The sequence below is a fragment of the Lepisosteus platostomus genome, assembly GCF_059453375.1.
Source record: "Lepisosteus platostomus isolate fLepPlt1 chromosome 5 unlocalized genomic scaffold, fLepPlt1.hap1 SUPER_5_unloc_2, whole genome shotgun sequence".
Classification (NCBI taxonomy): Eukaryota; Metazoa; Chordata; class Actinopteri; order Semionotiformes; family Lepisosteidae; genus Lepisosteus; species Lepisosteus platostomus.
In genome coordinates, this window is record NW_028291472.1 from 467,372 (window position 1) to 487,888 (window position 20,517).

Below are 20,517 nucleotides of genomic sequence, written 5' to 3' on the forward strand. Positions count from 1 at the left end.
TAAAGTGTATTTTCCCCAGAGAGGATATATATCAAATACAAGAAATATTTATACAATAAATAATATTTATTTACAATAAAGGGTAAATAATAAAGAACAAGATATCGTATGAATTAGCAATAATTCTATAATAGTCATTTTTTTCAATGCAACTATTTTTTAAACAAGACAAGCAATATATACAGTGCCTTCAGAAAGTATTCATGCCCCATTGTTTATAATGTTAAAATGAAATTAAATATTTATAGTTCTGAAGTCATCTATTAAATAAAAATGGAAAATTACTTAATTGATAAGTATTCACTCCCTTTGTTTTAACAACCTAATTTGGGTCAATTATCTTGAGAGGTCATACTAAATTATGTTAACAAGGTACACCTGTGTTCCTTTCAAGTTCACCGGTGTTCACTTGCTCGATAAATTGCACAATAAATATCACTGACTGTGAGGTCTCACAACTAAAACAGCAGATCAGATCAGTCCTGCTGTCATGAGGACCAAGGAGCTGCCTGTGGAGCTTTGAGATAAAGTTGTTAGGAGGAGAAAAGCTGGAGAAGGTTATAAAAAGATTGGCAAAGCTTTGAATCTTCCTAGGAGCCCAGTGAAGTCCATTGTAACTGAAGTGGGACATGTGTATATATCTCACTTATCCAGCATCACAGTATCACCACTTAAGCACACTGTGAGAGGTGTTGATGGGGTCTGTTAATCTAGCCTCAAACATAAGTTAAACTAAGATGCCATAAAGCTGACCTGCTTTAGCAGCCCCAGTGGCTTAATGCTACATAATAAAAAACAGGAACAACACCCACAAACAGGATAAACCAGACCAATGTCTGCTGCATATCAAAAGAAAGAACCTAGAGCAAGACAGAGTAGGACAAGAAGTAATTACATATCAAAGAACATGACAAGCACTCAGGTGGTGAAACAAACTTTCTTCTGACTGTATATAAGAATTGGGAAACCCTTGCGGTTTGTCTGTTTTGTGGGGCAGACCCAGCACGCATTGTCAGACTTATTGAGCTCAATAAAACTGAATCTGCACAAGACCGTGTCCTGCTCCTCTGATGAAGAATTTCCCACAACAGTTGGCGTAGTCGACAGGATTCTCCAAGTCTTCGGTAATTCCCAGACAGCACACAGGGTGAGTATATTTTTTATGTTACCACACAATTAGGTTACCGAAAAGGAAGGACCGGAAACATACAGAGAATATAAAGAATCATTTATAGGGAAAAGAGTAAGGACACGCCTCTGAGATTCAGGGTAAAAATCCCTTAACCAAGACAAGACATGATTCCTCTGAGCTTGGTTTTGAAACCAAGACAAGACGTGGTTCCTCTGAGCTCTGGGCGGGTCTCTAAACCAGGGAGCTTTCCCCCTGGGGCGAGGCAAAGTCCCTAAACGGAACAAGGTGAGCTAAGCGACGATATTGTGCCAGCAAGATTCCCTCTGAGTCCAGACAGGCACCCCTAAGGTTAATAATATTATTAAGATTATATTATTAACAATATAAGTATAGACCAGTTGTGCTAGCAGTTTAATCACCAGTGACTGCTGAACTGCGTGTTAACTGAGGAGTTGGCCCTGTACGCTAACACCAGACTCATATTCACTGACTGCTTCACAAGGATACTTGTAAGTGTGCTGGCAGCTCCGCTTTTAACAATTTATTAAAATGCTAACAATATGTAAAATAAAAACAACAGCACCGTTAAATGCTGGGGAGACGGGTAGTTTTTTTTTTACAATCAGATTCCAATCTCTAATGCTGTGTGTGAGAGCTTGTAATGTAAGTTTCCTTTTCTCACATTTTCTGACAACTATTCCAAAGGGGCACCCTGTCAACTCCTTATACTTTTTAAAATGTCTGCCTGCATGTTTGATTTTTGTCGTTTTATTTAGAAAAAGTTCAATATTGATCATAACTAAAGAAAATTAGGATCACGAATAAAAAAAGGGGCTAAAGATATGAGTCGCTCTTGAATCAGAGCTGGGTGACACGGGCTTCTGTTCTGATATAGTTGTACGAGAAGCAGGAGGAATCACTTCTCTCCTATGGAGCATGAGCTGAATCAGGAGGGAGACATTTCCTATACCTGTGCATATGTCAACGTTTGACCTACATCGTAAAACTAAAACTAAATTAAAAACTAACATTAAGTTGTCAGAGACATTCATTTATATACGAACAAGAGACAAAGTAATAATTCTACATTAACTTGTCCTACACTGATCAGACTAATTGAAATGTATGGATGCCCGTTTCCGCCAGGGAGTAAAAATAAAACGCGCTATGTTATCTCAGGATTCCGACTTAGTAACTCAGAATTCCAACTTTATATCTCAGAATTTCAAATTAAAAACTCAGAATTGCGACTTTATATCTCGTAATTTTGACTTTATATCTCACATTCGCGATTTCGAAATAGCCCATATTTCATTGTCTGTCCTTTCGTTATTGTAATGGATTCAGGTTCTAAGGGCTTGTGCCCTCGCCACTCCCACCCTAGTTCGTGCCTCACTGCATTGGCTCGAACCCAGGTCTTGCCAGCTGAGCTTAAGAACACTTTCTTTAGCCCCGGCGGCCAGCATCCCTGTTATGCGCAGGGGAGGGCGGTGCCATCACCACACTGCAACCAGATCGTACAAATTGTATGTTGCAAAGGAACAAGTAATAGGTTTATTCAATGCTGAAAAAAAAGAAAGAAAACACAACGATCATAGGATCTATAGGCCTGAAGACTTGATAAAAATCCGGATGGAATAGCGGCTTTTAAAAAAAATATTTAAACACCAGAAATACAAAAACGGACACAGAATATGAAATAAGATACAGAAGCGGCGAGGGCACAAGCCCTAGAACCTGAATCCATTACAATAATAAAAGGACAGACAATGAAATATGGGCTATTTCGAAGTCGCAAATGTGAGATATAAAGTCAGAATTCTGAGTGTTTAAGTCGCAATTCTGAGATACCATAGTTTTATTTTTTACTCCCTGGCGGAAACGGGCTTCCATAGGTTCTCAGTGCTGCGAAGCAAAAGCAATCTGAAAAATCAGACAAATTATTATCAGATCATGTCAAAAGCTGATCAGTATTTCTTTACTGGGAAGCAAAGAAATGCTTGTATTACACATTTTAATATGACATGCAAAAATGAAAAATAGTAAAATTATTTTCATTGCAGTACGTGTTGATAGAACAGCCCCCTCGATAAAAGAAAGTGTGGACGGACGTGTCACATGTTCCGTACTCTGTCTGACAGTGAGTTTAACACACTGTCCTCGTAAATTAGAAACTAATTGAACAATAAATTCATCTGAGCCAAATCTACACGTGTGGGTGATTTAATTCTGTCTAAATTGCGTGGAACTCCTCCGCTGAGGTCGGATACACACGGGAAAGTGTTCAGGCGGCTTCCCGGAGTCCCGCCTCAGACTGGAAGCAGGTTCTAATTAGACGCTGAGAACAAGAGTCTCTGTGTGTAATTGATTGTGTTGATTGAGCGGTAGTGTGACCAGGTGTGTGGTAGCAGGTCCTGCCAGTATAAAAACCTAGTCACCGCGTTCACACTTTATGCTTTCTTGCTTCAACACAGTTTGGTGGTTTACTTATTTTACTCCTGTAGCAATTTAGCGGGACGTTAATTTGGCGATGTGCTCGTTTCTCTTTGTGCTGTGCCTGTGCGCAGGGGCCGGGCTCCCCGCACTGATCTCCGCCGGGCCGGCTGGCTGGGACTCTCGGGCATTAGCGCTCCAGGCCGACCTCCCGGCTCCTGAAGACGCAGTCCAGTTGGTGGACTTGAACCTGGCAGATGCGCCCTCTGAAGACCTGTCTGCAAGCGAGAACGACTCGCAGTCCTTGGCTCCCGACTTTCGCCCCCTTCCCGTGTCCAGAGACGCGTACTCGCCCTACTTCGACAAGGAGAAGATGAAGCCCGAAGCCGGCAGACGCCCCTTACCCGCCTACATCAAGAGCGTCCTGTTTCCTCCCCAGTGAGGGCGGCAGCCGGCTCGCCCGGCCATCGGGGGCACCCGAGGAGTGGCTGTGTGGTGCGACTCCAGCAGGATGTACGTGAGGGTCAGTCGGCTCCTGTTCGGCTTCAGCTGTCGGCCATCGGAGGTGACCTTGGGCAACTGCAGCGTCAGCCGAACCACACGCAGTTACTTCTACTTCATCTACGGGCTTCACGAGTGCGGCACCGAGCGATCGGTAAGCAGGTCTTCATCTATAGGCAGTGTATCGATGTGAGCTGTAGGGTTAGTGTCGGGGTTGCCTTTCCTGGGAATATCCCTTCCTCTGTGACCCTGCAGGTTGTCCAGGGCCGCCTGGTGTACTCCAACACTCTCCGCTATGCCCCGCCCTCCTCCAGTGCACCTGTGCATCGCTTCATTCCCTTCTCTGTGCCGGTCAAGTGCTCCTTCAACAGGTAGGCAGGGCTCTGCTGCTGCTGAGAAGCTGCTGGGAAAGTGTCCAGAAGCCCCTCATCCCCTCTGTCCTGCAGGTTCCACTACTCCTACAAGGTTGGCTATGTCTCCACGTGGGCCAGGAGAAGGACCTTCTTCAAGGACCTGAAGAACAAGCACAGCTTTGTCCTGCTCACCACCAACTGTAAGCTCCTTGAGTGAGTGGCTCCTCCTGCCTGCAGGGGGTGCTGTGTGCAGGTGTAATGCTGCCTCTCTCTTTCTCCAGCCCACTGGGTCGACAACTTGGGGTACGGCCCCTTCTGGGAGGGGAGGTGGGCAGGAGCCCCGAGAGCCTGCAGGGGTTCATCCTTGTCCTTGTCCCCAGGTGCATGGTGGACAGCAAGGCAGATGGGTGCCTGTCCAGGTTTGTCCCCTCCAAGCAGAAGGATGTGCTCCGCTTCACAATTGATGCCTTCCTCAAGGAAGAAGAAGCTGTCCAGGAAGGTACTGCTCTCAAAAGCTGCTCAGCCTTCTTGCTGTACTGATCCATTGTCTGCTTTTTCATCCATGATCTAGATGTGAACCAGACTGTGGCAGCTGTAGTGCCTAGAGCTGCCAGCTTGCCTTCACTGATGGCAGAAGGTCCTTCTCTGTCCCTCTATTGGCCTTGATCCCTTAATGCTGTGACTTTCCCTCTTGCAGCATGAAGTGACTGAGCTGTACATGCATTGTGTCATGGCTGTGGCTCCTGCTAAAGCAACACCAGGGACCAAGTCCTGCACCTACAACAGGGAGGCTAAGGGGTACTTCTGCAAGGAGCCTGCTGACGGTGCTCTGGGACATGCCAGGTGGAGGCCTCACCTGTCCTCCTCTCCTCCAGGTGGGAGGAGCTGTATGGTGACCATGAGGTCTGTGCCTGCTGTGAGTCCAGGTGTGCTGGCAGTTGGAATGAAGGTGGGTCTGGTTCTCTATCCCTTGTGGATGCATCTCTGCTCAAGAGACAACCATGCTTGGACAACTGAGGAATGATCCCATGCTGGACAAAGGGACTGTTTAGATGAGTAGCATCACTGTGGGACTCTGGGTATAGCAGATCCCTCACTCCTGGGTGTTGCTTGTCCACAGGTACCAGGAGCCTGGTGACCAGCAGTCGGTGGCTGTGGCACCAGTAGAAGCTCCTCTGGATGTGGGAGCTGACTGAACTGAGGATGAGGAGGGAGACCCTCAGAGCTCCAGTGAAGATGCAGAGAGCACCAGTGAGGATGTGGAGGGAGCAGAGGACTTTGGAGATGTTGTCCAGTGGACAGGTAGGGTCTGGCAGGAGGAGCTCCTGTAGGGGTGGTGTCCTGTAGTGTAGCTGGATTGTTCTCCTTCTTCCTCCACAGGTGCCTGAATGAAGGCTCCAGCCTGGCCCTTGTGACTCTCCTGCTTCCACTTGCCTTGTAATGGCAACATTTCAATAAAGCTGTGAAAGACCCTTCTGCCTGCCCTTGTTTCTTTATGGTTTATAGGTTTGAATGGGGTGGAGGAATTCAAGGGAAGTGAGACCCATTAATCAATGGAAGTATTTGTGGGGGTTCCCCTTTCAAGAATGCTTCCCGTATTGCTGCCAATGAGGACTGAAAATGGCTGGAGTAATAAAGCGTTGTAGTGGGGGAAGATGGCCGCACTATTCCTTGGGCAGGGCATTGTGACTTCTTTTTTTTTTTTTTTTTTTTTTTACTGTGAGAGATGGTGTTCAATATACTGGAAATCCTCCTGTTTCCGAGATGGGTAGTGCTTATGGAGTGTGAGTTGCTACTGTAGTGCCCAGTAAGAGTGAGATCTGGTGTCCTATTCTAGGCTGCACAAACTGACTAAAAGAAACGCAAGGAAGGAATTGTCAACAGGGGCTTGGTGTAAAGTAGGCCTTCCCATCCTTGGCAGAGGAACAATACTGGTGCACAAACATCAGTGAATAATTGTGCAGTTAGAATCTCTGAGGTCTTGTCTTATGGGTGTTGGTTTCACAGTAGTGGTATTGGACAGTCATGGGGAAGTATTAGGATTGAGACTGGAGATCCCAGTACTTGACTGGGAAGGCGGGTGTTCACAACCACCTCTACCAGCAGCACAGACTGTGTAGATTGAGACTTACTTAACGCTTACTACACAAAGCCTCTCCCCTGTTTCAGTGTCCCATGTCATGAATTTCAAGTGAATCCTAGTCTTCCTTTGTGCCTACCTATAATTTGCACAAATCCTGCTGGCCCACTAACAGTTAATCTTTAGCCCTACTGCAGTGCCCTATTAAAGCTTCAAGGATTTAGGATAAACTATTTTATATAATGGTTCTGAAGGTGGCTTCTCAAAGCACTTGACAGAATTACAATAAGAATACACAGGATAAAACAATTCCAATAGACAGAGGAGACCATGGATGGTGGTACTAAGGAAAGTAGAAGCAGAGGGGTAAAGAATGGAACCAGTTCAGTAAAGGCTCTTCTACAGAACAAGGTGTTGAGTCTGAATTTGAAGGAGTTTAGGGAAGGTGACTCTGGTATCCTTGGGCAGAGAGTTCCAGAGCCTGGGGGCATAACAGGAGAAGGCCCTGTCACCCATACAGTGTAGACGGGCTTGGGGGACAGTTAGGAGACTAGAATTAGAAGAGTGAAGGTTATGAAGTGGGGAGTAGGGTGATAATAGATTAAACTGCAACTGAAATGTGAAGGCACGCTCTATAGTTTATGCAAGAAAGGGTAATGTTAGGCTTTTATGGGATGGGGGTAATGGCAGCACTTTTGAGGACTGTTGGTACAACAGCAGTGCTCAAGGATTCATTTCTAATATTGAGGACAATGGGTTATATACCCATCGTTATTACCAAAGGCTCAGAGACCTTTTGCTATATAAAAAGACTCCTTTCCACCACTAATTTATTCAGGTTTGGTTCATTTGGGTTTTATCAGTTAAACATTTAATATTGTATGTCAGTTTGTTGATGCCTGTATATCACAGTGATCTGCACACACACTTTTGACTGAATATAGGCTGCCAAACCTCTCCACCAAACTTATGTATCACGGTAGGTACACAAGAAGTTTATTTGTAATAACAGGGTTGTCGGTGCCAGTAGTCAGATTGGGTCAATTGCAAGGTAAGAACAGCATCACATTAACTGGAGATGATCCAGAGATTAGCATGCAGCTCTGTACGCCAGATTAATACCAATTTGCAACTCGCTCGTCTGCTGACTTTAGTCCCCTGCTCAGAAATCACAATGTTCCCAATTGCAATGAGCCCAAGGAAACAGCTGCTGCTCTCTAGAGGACACTACAGGACAGGACTAAGTACAATTCCTGCAATAGACTAAGCAGTTTAGTGCTAAACTAATGGAACACTGAATCCTATGGGACAGTTCCGAATGTAGTAACAACTTAATACTGAAATAATATCGTAAACACCTCGTGATCTTAAGAATCTGTCGCTGTTAAAAAGTATTATAATAATAAGCTAAAATTGTACTGCAGCCACAACACAGTGGACTTGCAGCTCCTGTCCTGATCATACAGAAAGATGTCATCACTATAATACCTGTTAACAAACATAGCGCCTGCAGTCTGTGAAAGAGAGCTCTGAGGTAAATATTCCTTGCAGGGAAGTGAACTGAAAAACAGGCAAATACATCACTCACATGAAGAGCAACGACTGTCGCTAAAGAAAGTGAGCGAGGGTACACCTATAGTAGTTCATCCACAGAAATTCAAACATAAATTTGTGACGCACCGAGTACCACAAAGCTAGAAGCGTGCCTTCAACTGGAGTATTGTAGCACGACTATGTATAAGTAATATTAACTTATTCCAGGCGTTCATCTGGTTTAAGAATACGAATTGATGCCTTCAAATAGACCTTTAACAGTCCTTTGATGTAGAATTAAGAAAATGGGGAATTATTTGATCCCTTTCTCAATCCAGTGGTTTATGGACAGGCGCTCTCAGCGGACTGTGCGCAGGAGTGATGGTTGATGTGGAATTCTATGGGCTCAGTGGGACTCCAGGAGTCAACTCAGGGCTCTGCTGTAGATTCCTGTAGAACCGGTGTGAAATGATAATGTATCGTTGGCTGGTATTGTTAATGTAAAGTTTACTGGTACGTTTCGGCCAAAACATATTTTATTTCTTCTTTTTTTCAGCATGGAATAAACCTATTACTTGTTCCTTTGCAGCCTACGCATGCTGACGCAGCTATCCACCTGAACTACAAATTGTATGTTGGCCGTTCCGTTACACTATATTGATGAATCGTACAAGATCATAGGATCTATAAGCCTGAAGACTTGTCTTGTACAGTGCCCTGATAAAAATCAAATTAATTACACTAATTTTTATGGAATCCCATTTCCGGTAGTGAGGCTTCCATAGTACACGGATGGAATAGTGGATGGTGGGCTTTTAAATTCTTTTTTTATTTAAACACCAGAAATACAAAAACGAAGAAAGAATATGAAATAAGATACAGAAATAGACACTTCACATCCAGAAGAATTCACAATTATAAAAGCTGAAACTTATACTTTTTAAATATTTCCATTGTATGTCATTTTTTACTTAAAAAAGAAACTCTTCTTTAGCTCAGCTGGCAAGGCCTGGGTTCGAGCCAATGCAGTGAGGCACGAACTAGGGTGGGAGCGGCGAGGGCACAAGCCCTGGAACCCGAATCCGTTACAATAACAAAAGGACAGACAATGAAATATGGGTTATTTCGAAGTCCCAAATGTGAGGTAGTCGTAATTACGAGATATAAAGTCGGAATTCTCAGTTACTAAGTCGGAATTCTGAGATACCATAGCGCGTTTTTATTTTTACTCCCTGGCGGAAACGGGCTTCCATAGAAATGGTCAGATTCAGAGCCATTGCAGTTCGTGCTAATTAGAACAACGCCAGAACTGAACCCTCAGCACCGTACTGACTACTGAGCACAAGATCAGCTGCTCGCCAGCTTTGTTTCGCACAGTTTTGCATTGCTATTGAGCTCAGAGCAGGAGCTGATCTTCAGACAGTCAGATGCGTTATACATTACGTCACTGGCCCTAATCTTACGGTGCTCAACTGCACCATAGTGACCTCAGCGCCACTACTAGTAATGCATCGCCCCCGGCCAAAATTGCTTAGTAAAAAAAAAAATTACTATACTGTCTGTTTAAAAATATTATATCTTTAAAAATGACAAAGGGTTTGTGTGTCGCGCTAAAGTTTCGAATCATTTCAATGCAAAGAAAAAACATTTTCTTCCAAGAAATCATAAATTTGTCTCATCCTTCATACTATAATTCTCTCTTGTAGTAGTAAAGCATTTTGAGTCAAACCGAACAATATATTAAAGGAACAAGTAATAGGTTTATTCCATGCTGAAAAGAGAAGAGAGAAAACACAACGTTTCAGCTGTGAAACCTTCTTCAGGTTTGTTTTCTCTCTTCTCTTTTCAGCATGGAATAAACCTACAATATTACTTGTTCCTTTGCAGATACGCATGCTGACGTAGCTACCCACCTGAATATATTAAATGTTTCATCTATATGATTAACATAATGTTCTCCTGAATAACTACAGTAAATGACAAAGCCTTAGAGCCACAGAGAAAAACAAATTGCATTTAAAGTAATTTTAAAGGCTCGAGATAACATTGCACTATAAACGCAAATGTCTGTCTTCTTTGTGGCGCTTAGTTTTTGTTGCTTTAGCAAATTTCATGCAGTTTATTTCTGACACAAGACATAACAAGCTTGTGTATTTATGACAAAAAAGCAGGGCAACAATTTATATCGGCCTTGAAATTGAAATTGTTAAAAAGTGAGTTAAATGCAGATATAGTAAATATATTTTCTCATATAATGGTGTGTTTTTTTGTCTAAAAATCCTTCATGAATGGTTTAACAGACACTTTGCATAATAAAAAAATATATATATTTACGAATTTTAACTTTTTATACAGTAAAGTTTTGTTGTGAACATGAGCCCTGTTTATCGATATTACCAACACAGTTCTGGATTTTATTCTGCCTTCCTATGGACATTGGAATTTTCTTTCACACAACAGCTCCCATGTCTGGTAGCTTATTAGCGCCAGGGAGAAAAAGAATATTGTTGGCTTTTAAATGAGAAACCATTTGCGTTTATACAAAATCACAATGCGTTGTCCCAGACATTGGGACATCCTCTGTTTAAACACCTGTCGTTTTCTCTAATATTGGCTCCTGTGCTTCGGTCCATTTGAGAGAGAAGACACTGAAAAAGTCTTGTGAAAGTGGATTTTGCACCTACGCCAGTGCTGTAGTGGTATCATACAGACACCCATACAAATCCATCACACGTTGGAAGCTCTGGAAGGCAACGTAAAATATTGCTCTGTCCGTTGGTGGATTAGGTATGCATGCTACATTTCAACGTAAAATGCAATGTAAAAAGATCAAATTTGTTTCAAAGTCGATTAATGTAAAAACCGATAAAGCTCATGTTTTTTATCTAGTTTTATCTATATCTATATCTATATCTATATCTAGTTTTTCAAAGGTCTTAAAAAAATGTTTATCGCAATTGTGAAAGTTAGAGAAGGTGTACCAGCGCGTGCCTTTATATCGCCAGCTTCAGTCTCGCCTGTAGCTGCGAGAAGGTTAAAAGCGTACAAGTGATCTGTCTTTTGTCAAAATAATTGCTGGAGCAGCAGGACGTAGAGCACCATCCAGCAGCTGTAGATGGTGCTCGGGTAAGCGCTAATTCTGTTTTCAGCACAGGGAGCAAGAATGAGCTCAGTCCGGCTCCCAGCAGAATCCATTCTGGTTTGGTTGCTGTCAGACTGTGCATCTGAGGCTTTTTGGATCGCAACGTGAAAAAAAAAGAACAAAAAACAATTGCTCACATCGTGTTACTTCCACCAGAGGAAGGGAAGATATCACTTTAAAAAAATCAGAACTGAATATTTGGATCCGGGGCCTCATACTTATCAAATTATTAAAATAATAATTATTTAACTATCAGATTGTGTTTCTGCAACATTTCATGCACAGTATGCCGTATTCAACAATAAAACAACAGTCACAACGAGGCCTTTACACCCAGTCTGGGGTATTTTCCCCTTTTATATTTTTGCCACTTTATATCGAACCTGTTATACTCCCAGAAGTGCGCAGTAGCTTATACTTAATACAAATATACAATTCAACGCTGGTATAAACAGATGTGTGCCATGTCTGCCTTTGTAAGCATTTGTTTAAAAAATAAGTTCACAATATGTTAAAAACACAAAAAGCACAAACTTAATAATACAACGATACAAAATCAAATCCAAATCATAAAGCCAATTAAGTACCTATCCTTTGAAAACAGAGAACACCTTTATATCTACAATAAAAAAGTGACATTTGTATCTACTTTTGAATTACTGTACAAAGCAGACAGAGTAGTCCCTGAATTCAAAGATCAGATCTTGGCCAAAACAAGACAATCAGACATGAGCTGAATTCGGAACAAGAGCCTCTGCTTCGTCGTTTATTGAGCTTTTGATCAAAGTCTGAGTGAAAAAAGATCAGCTATTTTAACAAAATACGCAAAGGGCACCTTCCTTCAAGCCGGAGTCAAACTGGTGACCTAAGGATTCCCTCTTGTTTCAACTACAGTCCTCCACTCTACCAACTGAGTTATCAACAGATGTCAGGAGCTGCTCTCTGGCACATACTGCCCAATGTAGTGAAATGTTCCGGATGATTTAAATCCCAGATTGACATCGTTTCCAACTCGTTTCCTTAGTCTTGTTTACCTTGAATTTAAGCCACAAACCAGGATTCTACTGTATAAACTTCCGGAGATATTACAAAATGTTTGATGGAGCATCAATCATTCCAGGCGGAAATTGACTCCTTTTTCTTTCTCGAGGGATCATATTAAACATTTAATTTGGATCGAGAAGAGGATCACCATGAGACATAAAACAAACAGTTTCATTCTGTCTTTATTAGAATCTGTATCACAGCTAATGCATGTAAAGCCTTTAGTATGCGAGAGTGAGTGTTCAGTTATGCCAGGGAGTGTGAGAAAAGAGAACTGAAATTTAGTAAATTAATATTTAAATAGAGTGTAAATCTTCAAAGTGTCACTGCAAAATTATTACAGGGGTCTACCAGCTGCCGGACGTACTTGTTTTGGGACTATTTCCAATAAGTACCGCATTAGTAGTTGTGTGTCCTTACTGGTATCTTTTAAACATTCAGTTATATACAAACGGGACAGAGACACAGTAATAATCCGATTTTAACGTGTCCTGCATTTTAACTTACTGAACAGATAAATTGAAATGTTCTGATTCAGAGCCCCTGCAGTTCGTGCTAATTAGAACCACAACAATACTCCTGAGTCCTGACCACCACACTGAGCAAAGGTTCAGCTGAACTCTGACTTTGTTCAGCACAACTTGTTGTTGCAGTTGAGCTCAGAGCTGGAGATGATCTCCATATTCTACCACACTAACTAGTCCTAAACGTAGTACACACTTTTTAAAAACAATTTAAAATATTACACAAAGGCTGTAAAGCACACTCTAAATCGATCCGAATATTTGATTTCCGTGATCCGTTTAGGCAACATTAGGCAACGTGGTGTTTCTCCAGCAAAGCATTTCTCAGTTTTGTGAACTACTGGTGCTTTTAACACCCCAACTTACATAGCTCGTCAGGATGGCCGAGTGGTCTAAGGCGCCAGACTCAAGGACTCCTGTCTTTCCATTGCTTGGGTGTTCTGGTCTCTGAATAGAGGCGTGGGTTCAAATCCCACTCCTAACAGCTTTTCCCTCTCTTGCATTTTTCCTGTCTTCTTGTGCTCGCTGACAACGACAGAAAGAAGAAAACGGAGAAACAGGCTTGCGGGCACATGATGGGCAGGGAAATGCTTCGTGAACACTTCAATGTGATTAGCAGAAAGTCAAATAGGCTTCAATTTCTCCCTTAGGAACTGTTTGGGGTGCCTGTAATCGAGTAAAGATTCACGGTCAAGGTATGCATTCAAAGGTGAAAGACCGAAATATAAATCCAGAAGAAGATGTATTAAAACATATTGTTTTCCTTGCGGTTTCCCCTGTATTTCATTAAATGTGGCATTGTGAAATCAGCCTGTAGCCCTACGGAATGCAGCCACTCTCCCGGTGACAGCGGCAGGAGCCGAGAGGATTAAATCAGAGCTCGAACAGAGAGTTAAAAAAATATGGGCAACTAGAACATAGATCATAGAACATTTTTATTAAAGTTTCCTATCTGCTCGGCCTTACTGAAGTATTTTAGCTGCATTTTAGCTTCTATTTATATACTTTACAGTAGATAGTGTTTAGTAAGAGAAGAGAGATACAAGCGCTAAACCCCCACAATAACCAAACCTTAACTAAAGCAGGAAGATCTGTTGCTTTAGCAAATTTCATGCAGTTTATTTCTGACACAAGACATAACAAGCTTGTGTATTTATGACAAAAAAGCAGGGCAGCAATTTATATCGGCCTTGAAATTGATATTGTTAAAAAGTGAGTTAAATGCAGATATAGTAAATATATGTTCTCATATAATGGTGTGTTTTTTTGTCTAAAAATCCTTCATGAATGGTTTAACAGACACCTTGCATAATTAAAAAAAATATATATTTACGAATATTAACCTTTTATACAGTAAAGTTTTGTTGTGAACATGAGCCCTGTTTATCGATGTCACCAACACAGTTCTGGATTTTATTCTGCCTTCCTACGCACATATGAATTTTCTTTCACACAACAGCTCGCATGTATGGTAGCGTATTAGCGCCAGGGATAAAAAGAATGATGTTGGCTTTTAAATGATAAACCATTTGCGTTTATACAAAATCACAATGCGTTGTCGCAGACATTGGGACATACTCTGTTTAAACATCTGTCGTTTTCTCTTATATTGGCTCCTGTGCTTCGGTCCATTTGAGAGAGAAGACACTGAAAAAGTCTTGTGAAAGTGGATTTTGCACCTACGCCAGTGCTGTAGTGGTATCATACAGACACCCATACAAATCTATCACACGTTGGAAGCTCTGGAAGGCAACGTAAAATATTGCTCTGTCCGTTGGTGGATTAGGTATGCATGCTACATTTCAACGTAAAATGCAATGTAAAAAGATCAAATTTGATTCAAAATCGATTAATGTAAAAACCGATAAAGCTCATGTTTTTTTATCTAGTTTTATCTATATCTATATCTAGTTTTTCAAAGGTCTTAAAAAAATGTTTATCGCGATTGTGAAAGTTCGAGAAGGTGTACCAGCGCGTGCCTTTATATCGCCAGCTTCAGTCTCGCCTGTAGCTGCGAGAAGGTTAAAAGCGCACAAGTGATCTGTCTTTCGTCCAAATAATTGCTGGAGCAGCAGGACGTAGAGCACCATCCAGCAGCTGTAGACGATGTTCGAGGAAGAGCTAATTCTGTTTTCAGCACAGGGAGCAAGAATGAGCTCAGTCCGGCTCCCAGCAGAATCCATTCTGGTTTGGTTGCTGTCAGACTGTGCATCTGAGGCTTTTTGGATCGCAACGTGAAAAAAAAGAACAAAAAACAATTGCTCACATCGTGTTACTTCTACCAGAGGATAGGAAGATATCACTTTAAAAAAATCAGCAATTAATATTTGGATCCGTGGCCTCATACTAATTATTTAACTATCAGATTGTGTTTCTGCAACATTTCGTGCACAGTATGCCGTATTCAACAATAAAACAACAGTCACAACGAGGCCTTTACACCCAGTCTGGGGTATTTTCCCCTTTTATATTTTTGCCACTTTATATCGAACCTGTTATACTCCCAGAAGTGCGCAGTAGCTTCTACTTAATAAAATATACAATTCACCGCTGGTATAAACAGATGTGTGCCATGTCTGCTTTTGTAAGCATTTGTTTCAAAAATAAGTTCACAATATGTTAAAAACACAAAAAGCACAAACTTAATAATACAACGATACAAAATCAAAACCAAATCATAAAGCCAATTAAGTACCTATCCTTTGAAAACAGAGAACACCTTTATATCTACAATAAAAAAGTGACATTTGTATCTACTTTTGAATTACTGTACAAAGCAGACAGAGTATTCCCTGAATTCAAAGATCAGATCTTGGCCAAAACAAGACAATCAGACGTGAGCTGAATTCAGAACAAGAGCCTCTGCTTCGTCGTTTATTGAGCTTGTGATCAAAGTCTGAGTGGAAAAAGATCGGCTATTTTAACTGTTTGAATGAAATACACAAAGGGCACCTTCCTTCGACCCAGTATCAAACCAGCAACCTAAGGATTCCCTCTTGTTTCCACTACAGTCCTCCGCTCTACCAACTGAGCTACCAACAGATGTCAGGAGATGCTCTCTGGCATATACTGTCCGATGTAGTGAAATGTTCCGGATGATTTAAATCCCAGATCGACATCGTTTCCAACTCGTTTCCTTAGTCTTGTTTACCTTGAATTTAAGCCACATACCAGGATTCTACTGTATAAACTTCCGGAGATATTACAAAATGTTTGATGGAGCATCAATCATTCCAGGCGGAAATTGACTCCTTTTCTTTCTCGAGGGATCATATTAAACATTTCATTTGGATCGAGAAGAGGATCACCATGAGACACAAAACAAACAGTTTCATTCTGTCTTTATTAAGAATCTGTATTACAGCTAATGAATGTAAAGCCTTTAGTATGCGAGAGTGAGAGTTCAGTTATGCCAGGGAGTGTGAGAAAAGAGAACTGAAATTTAGTAAATTAATATTTAAATAGAGCGTAAATCTTCAAAGTGTCACTGCAAAATTATTACAGGGGTCTACCAGCTGCCGGACGTACTTGTTTTGGGACTATTTCCAATAAGTACCGCATTAGTAGTTGTGTGTCCTTACTGGTATCTTTTAAACATTCGGTTATATACAAACGGGACAGACACAGTGATAATCTGATTTTAACATGTCCTGCATTTTAACTTACTGAACAGATAAATTGAAATGTTCTGATTCAGAGCCCCTGCAGTTCATGCTAATTAGAACCACAACAATACTCCTGAGTCCTGAGCACCACACTGAGCAAAGGTTCAGCTGAACTCTGACTTTGTTCAGCACGACTTGTTGTTGCAGTTGAGCTCAGAGCTGGAGATGATCTCCATATTCTACCACACTAACTAGTCCTAAACGTAGTACACAGTACACACTTTTTAAAAACAATTTAAAATATTACACAAAGGCTGTAAAGCACACTCTAAATCGATCCGAATATTTGATTTCCGCGATCCGTTTAGGCAACATTAGGCAACGTGGCGCTTCTCCAGCAAAGCATTTCTCAGTTTTGTGAACTACTGGTGCTTTTAACACACCAACTTACGCAACTCGTCAGGATGGCCGAGTGGTCTAAGGCGCCAGACTCAAGGACTCCTGTCTTTCCATTGCTTGGGTGTTCTGGTCTCTGAATAGAGGCGTGGGTTCAAATCCCACTCCTGACAGCTTTTCCCTCTCTTGCATTTTTCCTGTCTTCTTGTGCTCGCTGACAACGACAGAAAGAAGAAAACGGAGAAACAGGCTTGCGGGCACATGATGGGCAGGGAAATGCTTCGTGAACACTTCAATGTGATTAGCAGAAAGTCAAATAGGCTTCGATTTCTCCCTTAAGAACTGTTTGGGGTGCCTGTAATCGAGTAAAGATTTACGGTCAAGGTATGCATTCAAAGGTGAAAGACCGAAATATAAATCCAGAAGAAGATGTATTAAAACATATTGTTTTCCTTGCGGTTTCCCCTGTATTTCATTAAATGTGGCATTGTGAAATCAGCCTGTAGCCCTACGGAATGCAGCCACTCTCCCGGTGACAGCGGCAGGAGCCGAGAGGATTAAATCAGAGCTCGAACCGAGAGTTAAAAAAATATGGGCAACTAGAACATAGATCATAGAACATTTTTATTAAACTTTCCTATCTGCTCGGCCTTACTGAAGTATTTTAGCTGCATTTTAGCTTCTATTTATATACTTTACAGTAGATAGTGTTTAGTAAGAGAAGAGAGATACAAGCGCTAAACCCCCACAATAACCAAACCTTAACTAAAGCAGGAAGATCAGTTTCTGCTCGAGACAGATGTTTTCTGAACTGTAAATCTCTGGCTGGAGACGCTGTGTGTCCGGACTCAGAGGTTGTATAAGAAAAGACTCGGAGAGCTGCAGGCGCCGCTCATTGCTCTGCGCTCCCCGTGCGGAATGCGCGTGTCCTCCATCCTTCATTACCTTCATACACTCCTCTCAAACCATATCAAACTCCTGGAATATTTCGGTGAACAGATACTGGATCTTTCTTTCCGAGATCATGGGCAGAAACAATAAACACGGTGAAAACAGGAAGGTATTCTGATCGTATAGAGAAATGCGCAAAAATACATTTCCTAAAATCCAATAAAATCTAGTTACATTCTGATGCTATTTTGATGTATCTGAATAGTTTTGGCACAGTTGTTACAGCAAAGAGACAAATAAACTTTTTTAAATTTCATTCGAGCTGTAGTTTTGAAAATGTTTTTTCAATTCTCTAAATAATACAAACACAAACACCCGTTGTAAGCGTCTGACCATTGATATTCTTGAATTATAAGACCGTACACACGCTGGCAGGCAGTTCAGCGAATATGATGCCCCTGCAGGGGCCGAATATTAGACAGACGTATACATACAGTCATCGTGTGGAGTTTATTCCTCCTCTACCGCAGTCTTTGCCTCTTGTCACATTTGCGCTTAATTGTCGATTTTTTGTATAGAACACCGAATATCTTGAGGAAGCCTGTCAAGCGAAGACTGATGGATTATTGAGGTGCAAACACTGGTTCAAAATCAACACCCTCTGCTATTGCCGTTGTTTCTTTGATAATTTCTTCAAATTCCTCATCTGACCTTCAATATCGAGGGATATTGAGCATAATACCATACAAATTGTAACTTTCTTTTGATTGCCAGTTTTATTAAAATGCCATCCCCTTTTACAGTTATTTTAGATGTTTGGCAAGGCGTTATATCCCCCCTCTCACCCTCAGCTAAAATATTTTAAAAGTACAACAACATTACATTATATTGAACAGCGTTTATGTTAACATTTATATTCAAATTAAGGTAAATATACGAAAATATTAAAATAGAACTCCGGCGATCTGTTGTTTTTGCTTGACAAGTTCTCGAACAGTTTTGCATTGTTTTTTAAATTACTTTAGCTGAAGATGCAACGGGAGCATAAGTGAATTCTCCCTCACTCACTGGAACATATAATTCTATGGGTGAATACTAACTGCTTGCAAGTTGCCAATGTCGGTAATTATTGGAAATTCCCGGTAATGTTGACTCTGGTACTCAATTGTTTGAGTAAATATCAAAATAGTTCAGGTTTTGCGGAACAATTAAATTTTTGCGGTGATGATGTTTACTATAGGAAGAAGTGCGTCCCTGGGTGGGATCAAAAAACCCACCTGGGGATTAATAACCGAAAACGCTAACCGATTGCACCACAGAAATGCTTACACCTTGCTTTTTTTCATTTACATACTTTTGGTGAACAAAAAAATTCGCTCGCATTTCATCTTTCGCAAGCTGTATGATTTAAAAAAAAACAAGTTGTTCTGCAAAGGAAATTAATAAACGCATTAAACCAAATCAAGACCTCTTTGAGTGTCCCAAATTACATGTTCTGTAAAACAAGACAGGAAAAAAAAGGTACCGCTGGAATTCGGACCCAGGATTTCCTCTTTATGAAACAGGTCTTTTAACCAGCTTTACCACAGCACTGGCAGAATACTATTCTTATACAGGTGGGTACCCACCCTCAAACCTTTGTTCTCTCGCTATTTTACCTTTGCCTACTGCCCTGTCTCTCTCACACCTGAAGAAGGCTCCACGGGCGAAACGTTGTGTTCTCGTTCTTCTTTTTTTCAGCATGGAATAAACCTATTACCTATTCTTTACAGCCTCTTGGACACACCGCTCTGAGACATCTGAGGTCGATGTGCGCTGAGCCTGGTCGCCGAGCAAAATCATGCCCAAGTGGGGTGGCTCTCGTGACGAGGTGGCCGAGTGGTTAAGGCGATGGACTGCTACTCCATTGTGTTTTGCACGCGTGGGTTCCAATCCCATTCTCGTCGGTTTATGTTTTCGACTTGTGATCCGTTTCTAAGTCGGACTTGCTTTCTTTAGCTACTGTAGTAGAGCAGTAATATTTCTAGCGTTGGCTGAACATGGCTTACAGCAGTAGCTGACAGATATAGTCTCTTAATATTTAGGTTAAATTTATGCTTTGTACTGCTTTCACCTGATATTAATAGTAGTCCTGATGAACGATTTAGGGACATGGCGCATCTTGAAAATGTTCTTGTTAATTTCAGTTTGGAAAAGATGCACTCACCAGAAGCAGAAACTGGTCGTATCTGCAAAATGCGCAATGCAATAGCAATGTCTTGCTATGAGTCCTTACCTGTTACAGGAGGCGTTGTAGGACTTTTTTAGTTCAGAAAAAGCTATCAATTCATCTTACATTTCTACTCCATCAATATTAGCAATGCTATCTTTACTAAGCTCTAAATATAGCTCTAAATAAATGCACATTTTAAAATACATTTTAAAATAAATGCTATTCCATATGTTGTAACTTTGTGGTATTTAGAAATGTACACTGTGGACTTTATTTCACTTCTTGTTCCTAAGTCAGATTTTTAGTGCTTCCGAACGTTACTTCCAACCTGGACTGACAGCTCACCCGATCTGTTTGTGATCCGACCATGGAGTCGGGGGCTGTACCAAGCGCACGTTCCTTCCCAATGCTGAGGCGATCATTCAGAAGATGGTTGTGAAGAGAGACAAGCTTTGTCGACTAAAAAACAAGGCAGGATATGCAAGAATACTAATCACTGGCGACAGTTATGCTCTCTTACTATTGAGACTCCTACATTGCGAGTTTTTTTGAAGACTTTGAAACTAAAGGAAAGTGGAGACAAATGAAACGGGCACGGGTGGGGTGAACCCACGATCTTCGGTTTACAAAACCGACGCCTTACCACTTGGCCACCGCACCTTCGAGGAAAT

General features: G+C 41.4%; 1 protein-coding gene and 2 non-coding genes across 3 annotated transcripts; all 3 read left to right on the top strand.

Annotated features, from left to right (window-relative positions):
- Positions 1 to 79: 79 nt before the first annotated feature.
- LOC148638295 (zona pellucida sperm-binding protein 3-like) lies at positions 80 to 5,891 on the top strand. The gene is made up of 6 exons (XM_088623385.1): positions 80 to 1,147; positions 3,700 to 4,220; positions 4,322 to 4,437; positions 4,513 to 5,217; positions 5,295 to 5,721; positions 5,800 to 5,891. The coding sequence occupies exons 2-4, from the start codon at positions 4,077 to 4,079 to the stop codon at positions 4,634 to 4,636; spliced, it is 384 nt and encodes a 127-aa protein (XP_088479511.1). The 5' UTR covers positions 80 to 1,147; positions 3,700 to 4,076; the 3' UTR covers positions 4,637 to 5,217; positions 5,295 to 5,721; positions 5,800 to 5,891.
- A 7,224-nt stretch (positions 5,892 to 13,115) lies between these two features.
- trnal-caa (transfer RNA leucine (anticodon CAA)) lies at positions 13,116 to 13,226 on the top strand. Its single transcript has 2 exons — positions 13,116 to 13,153; positions 13,181 to 13,226. It is a non-coding gene; the product is annotated as a tRNA-Leu (tRNA).
- Positions 13,227 to 16,805: 3,579 nt separating this feature from the next.
- trnal-caa (transfer RNA leucine (anticodon CAA)) lies at positions 16,806 to 16,916 on the top strand. The gene is made up of 2 exons: positions 16,806 to 16,843; positions 16,871 to 16,916. It is a non-coding gene; the product is annotated as a tRNA-Leu (tRNA).
- Positions 16,917 to 20,517: the final 3,601 nt, after the last annotated feature.

What these genes read in the sequence shown, in the direction of transcription:
- LOC148638295 (XM_088623385.1), top strand. Translation starts at nt 4,077, where the DNA reads ATGTACGTGAGGGTCAGTCGGCTCCTGTTCGGCTTCAGCTGTCGGCCA. An exon ending in AGTGCGGCACCGAGCGATCG is followed by an intron (nt 4,221 to 4,321) that starts GTAAGCAGGTCT and finishes GTGACCCTGCAG; the next exon opens with GTTGTCCAGGGCCGCCTGGT. An exon ending in GTCAAGTGCTCCTTCAACAG is followed by an intron (nt 4,438 to 4,512) that starts GTAGGCAGGGCT and finishes TCTGTCCTGCAG; the next exon opens with GTTCCACTACTCCTACAAGG.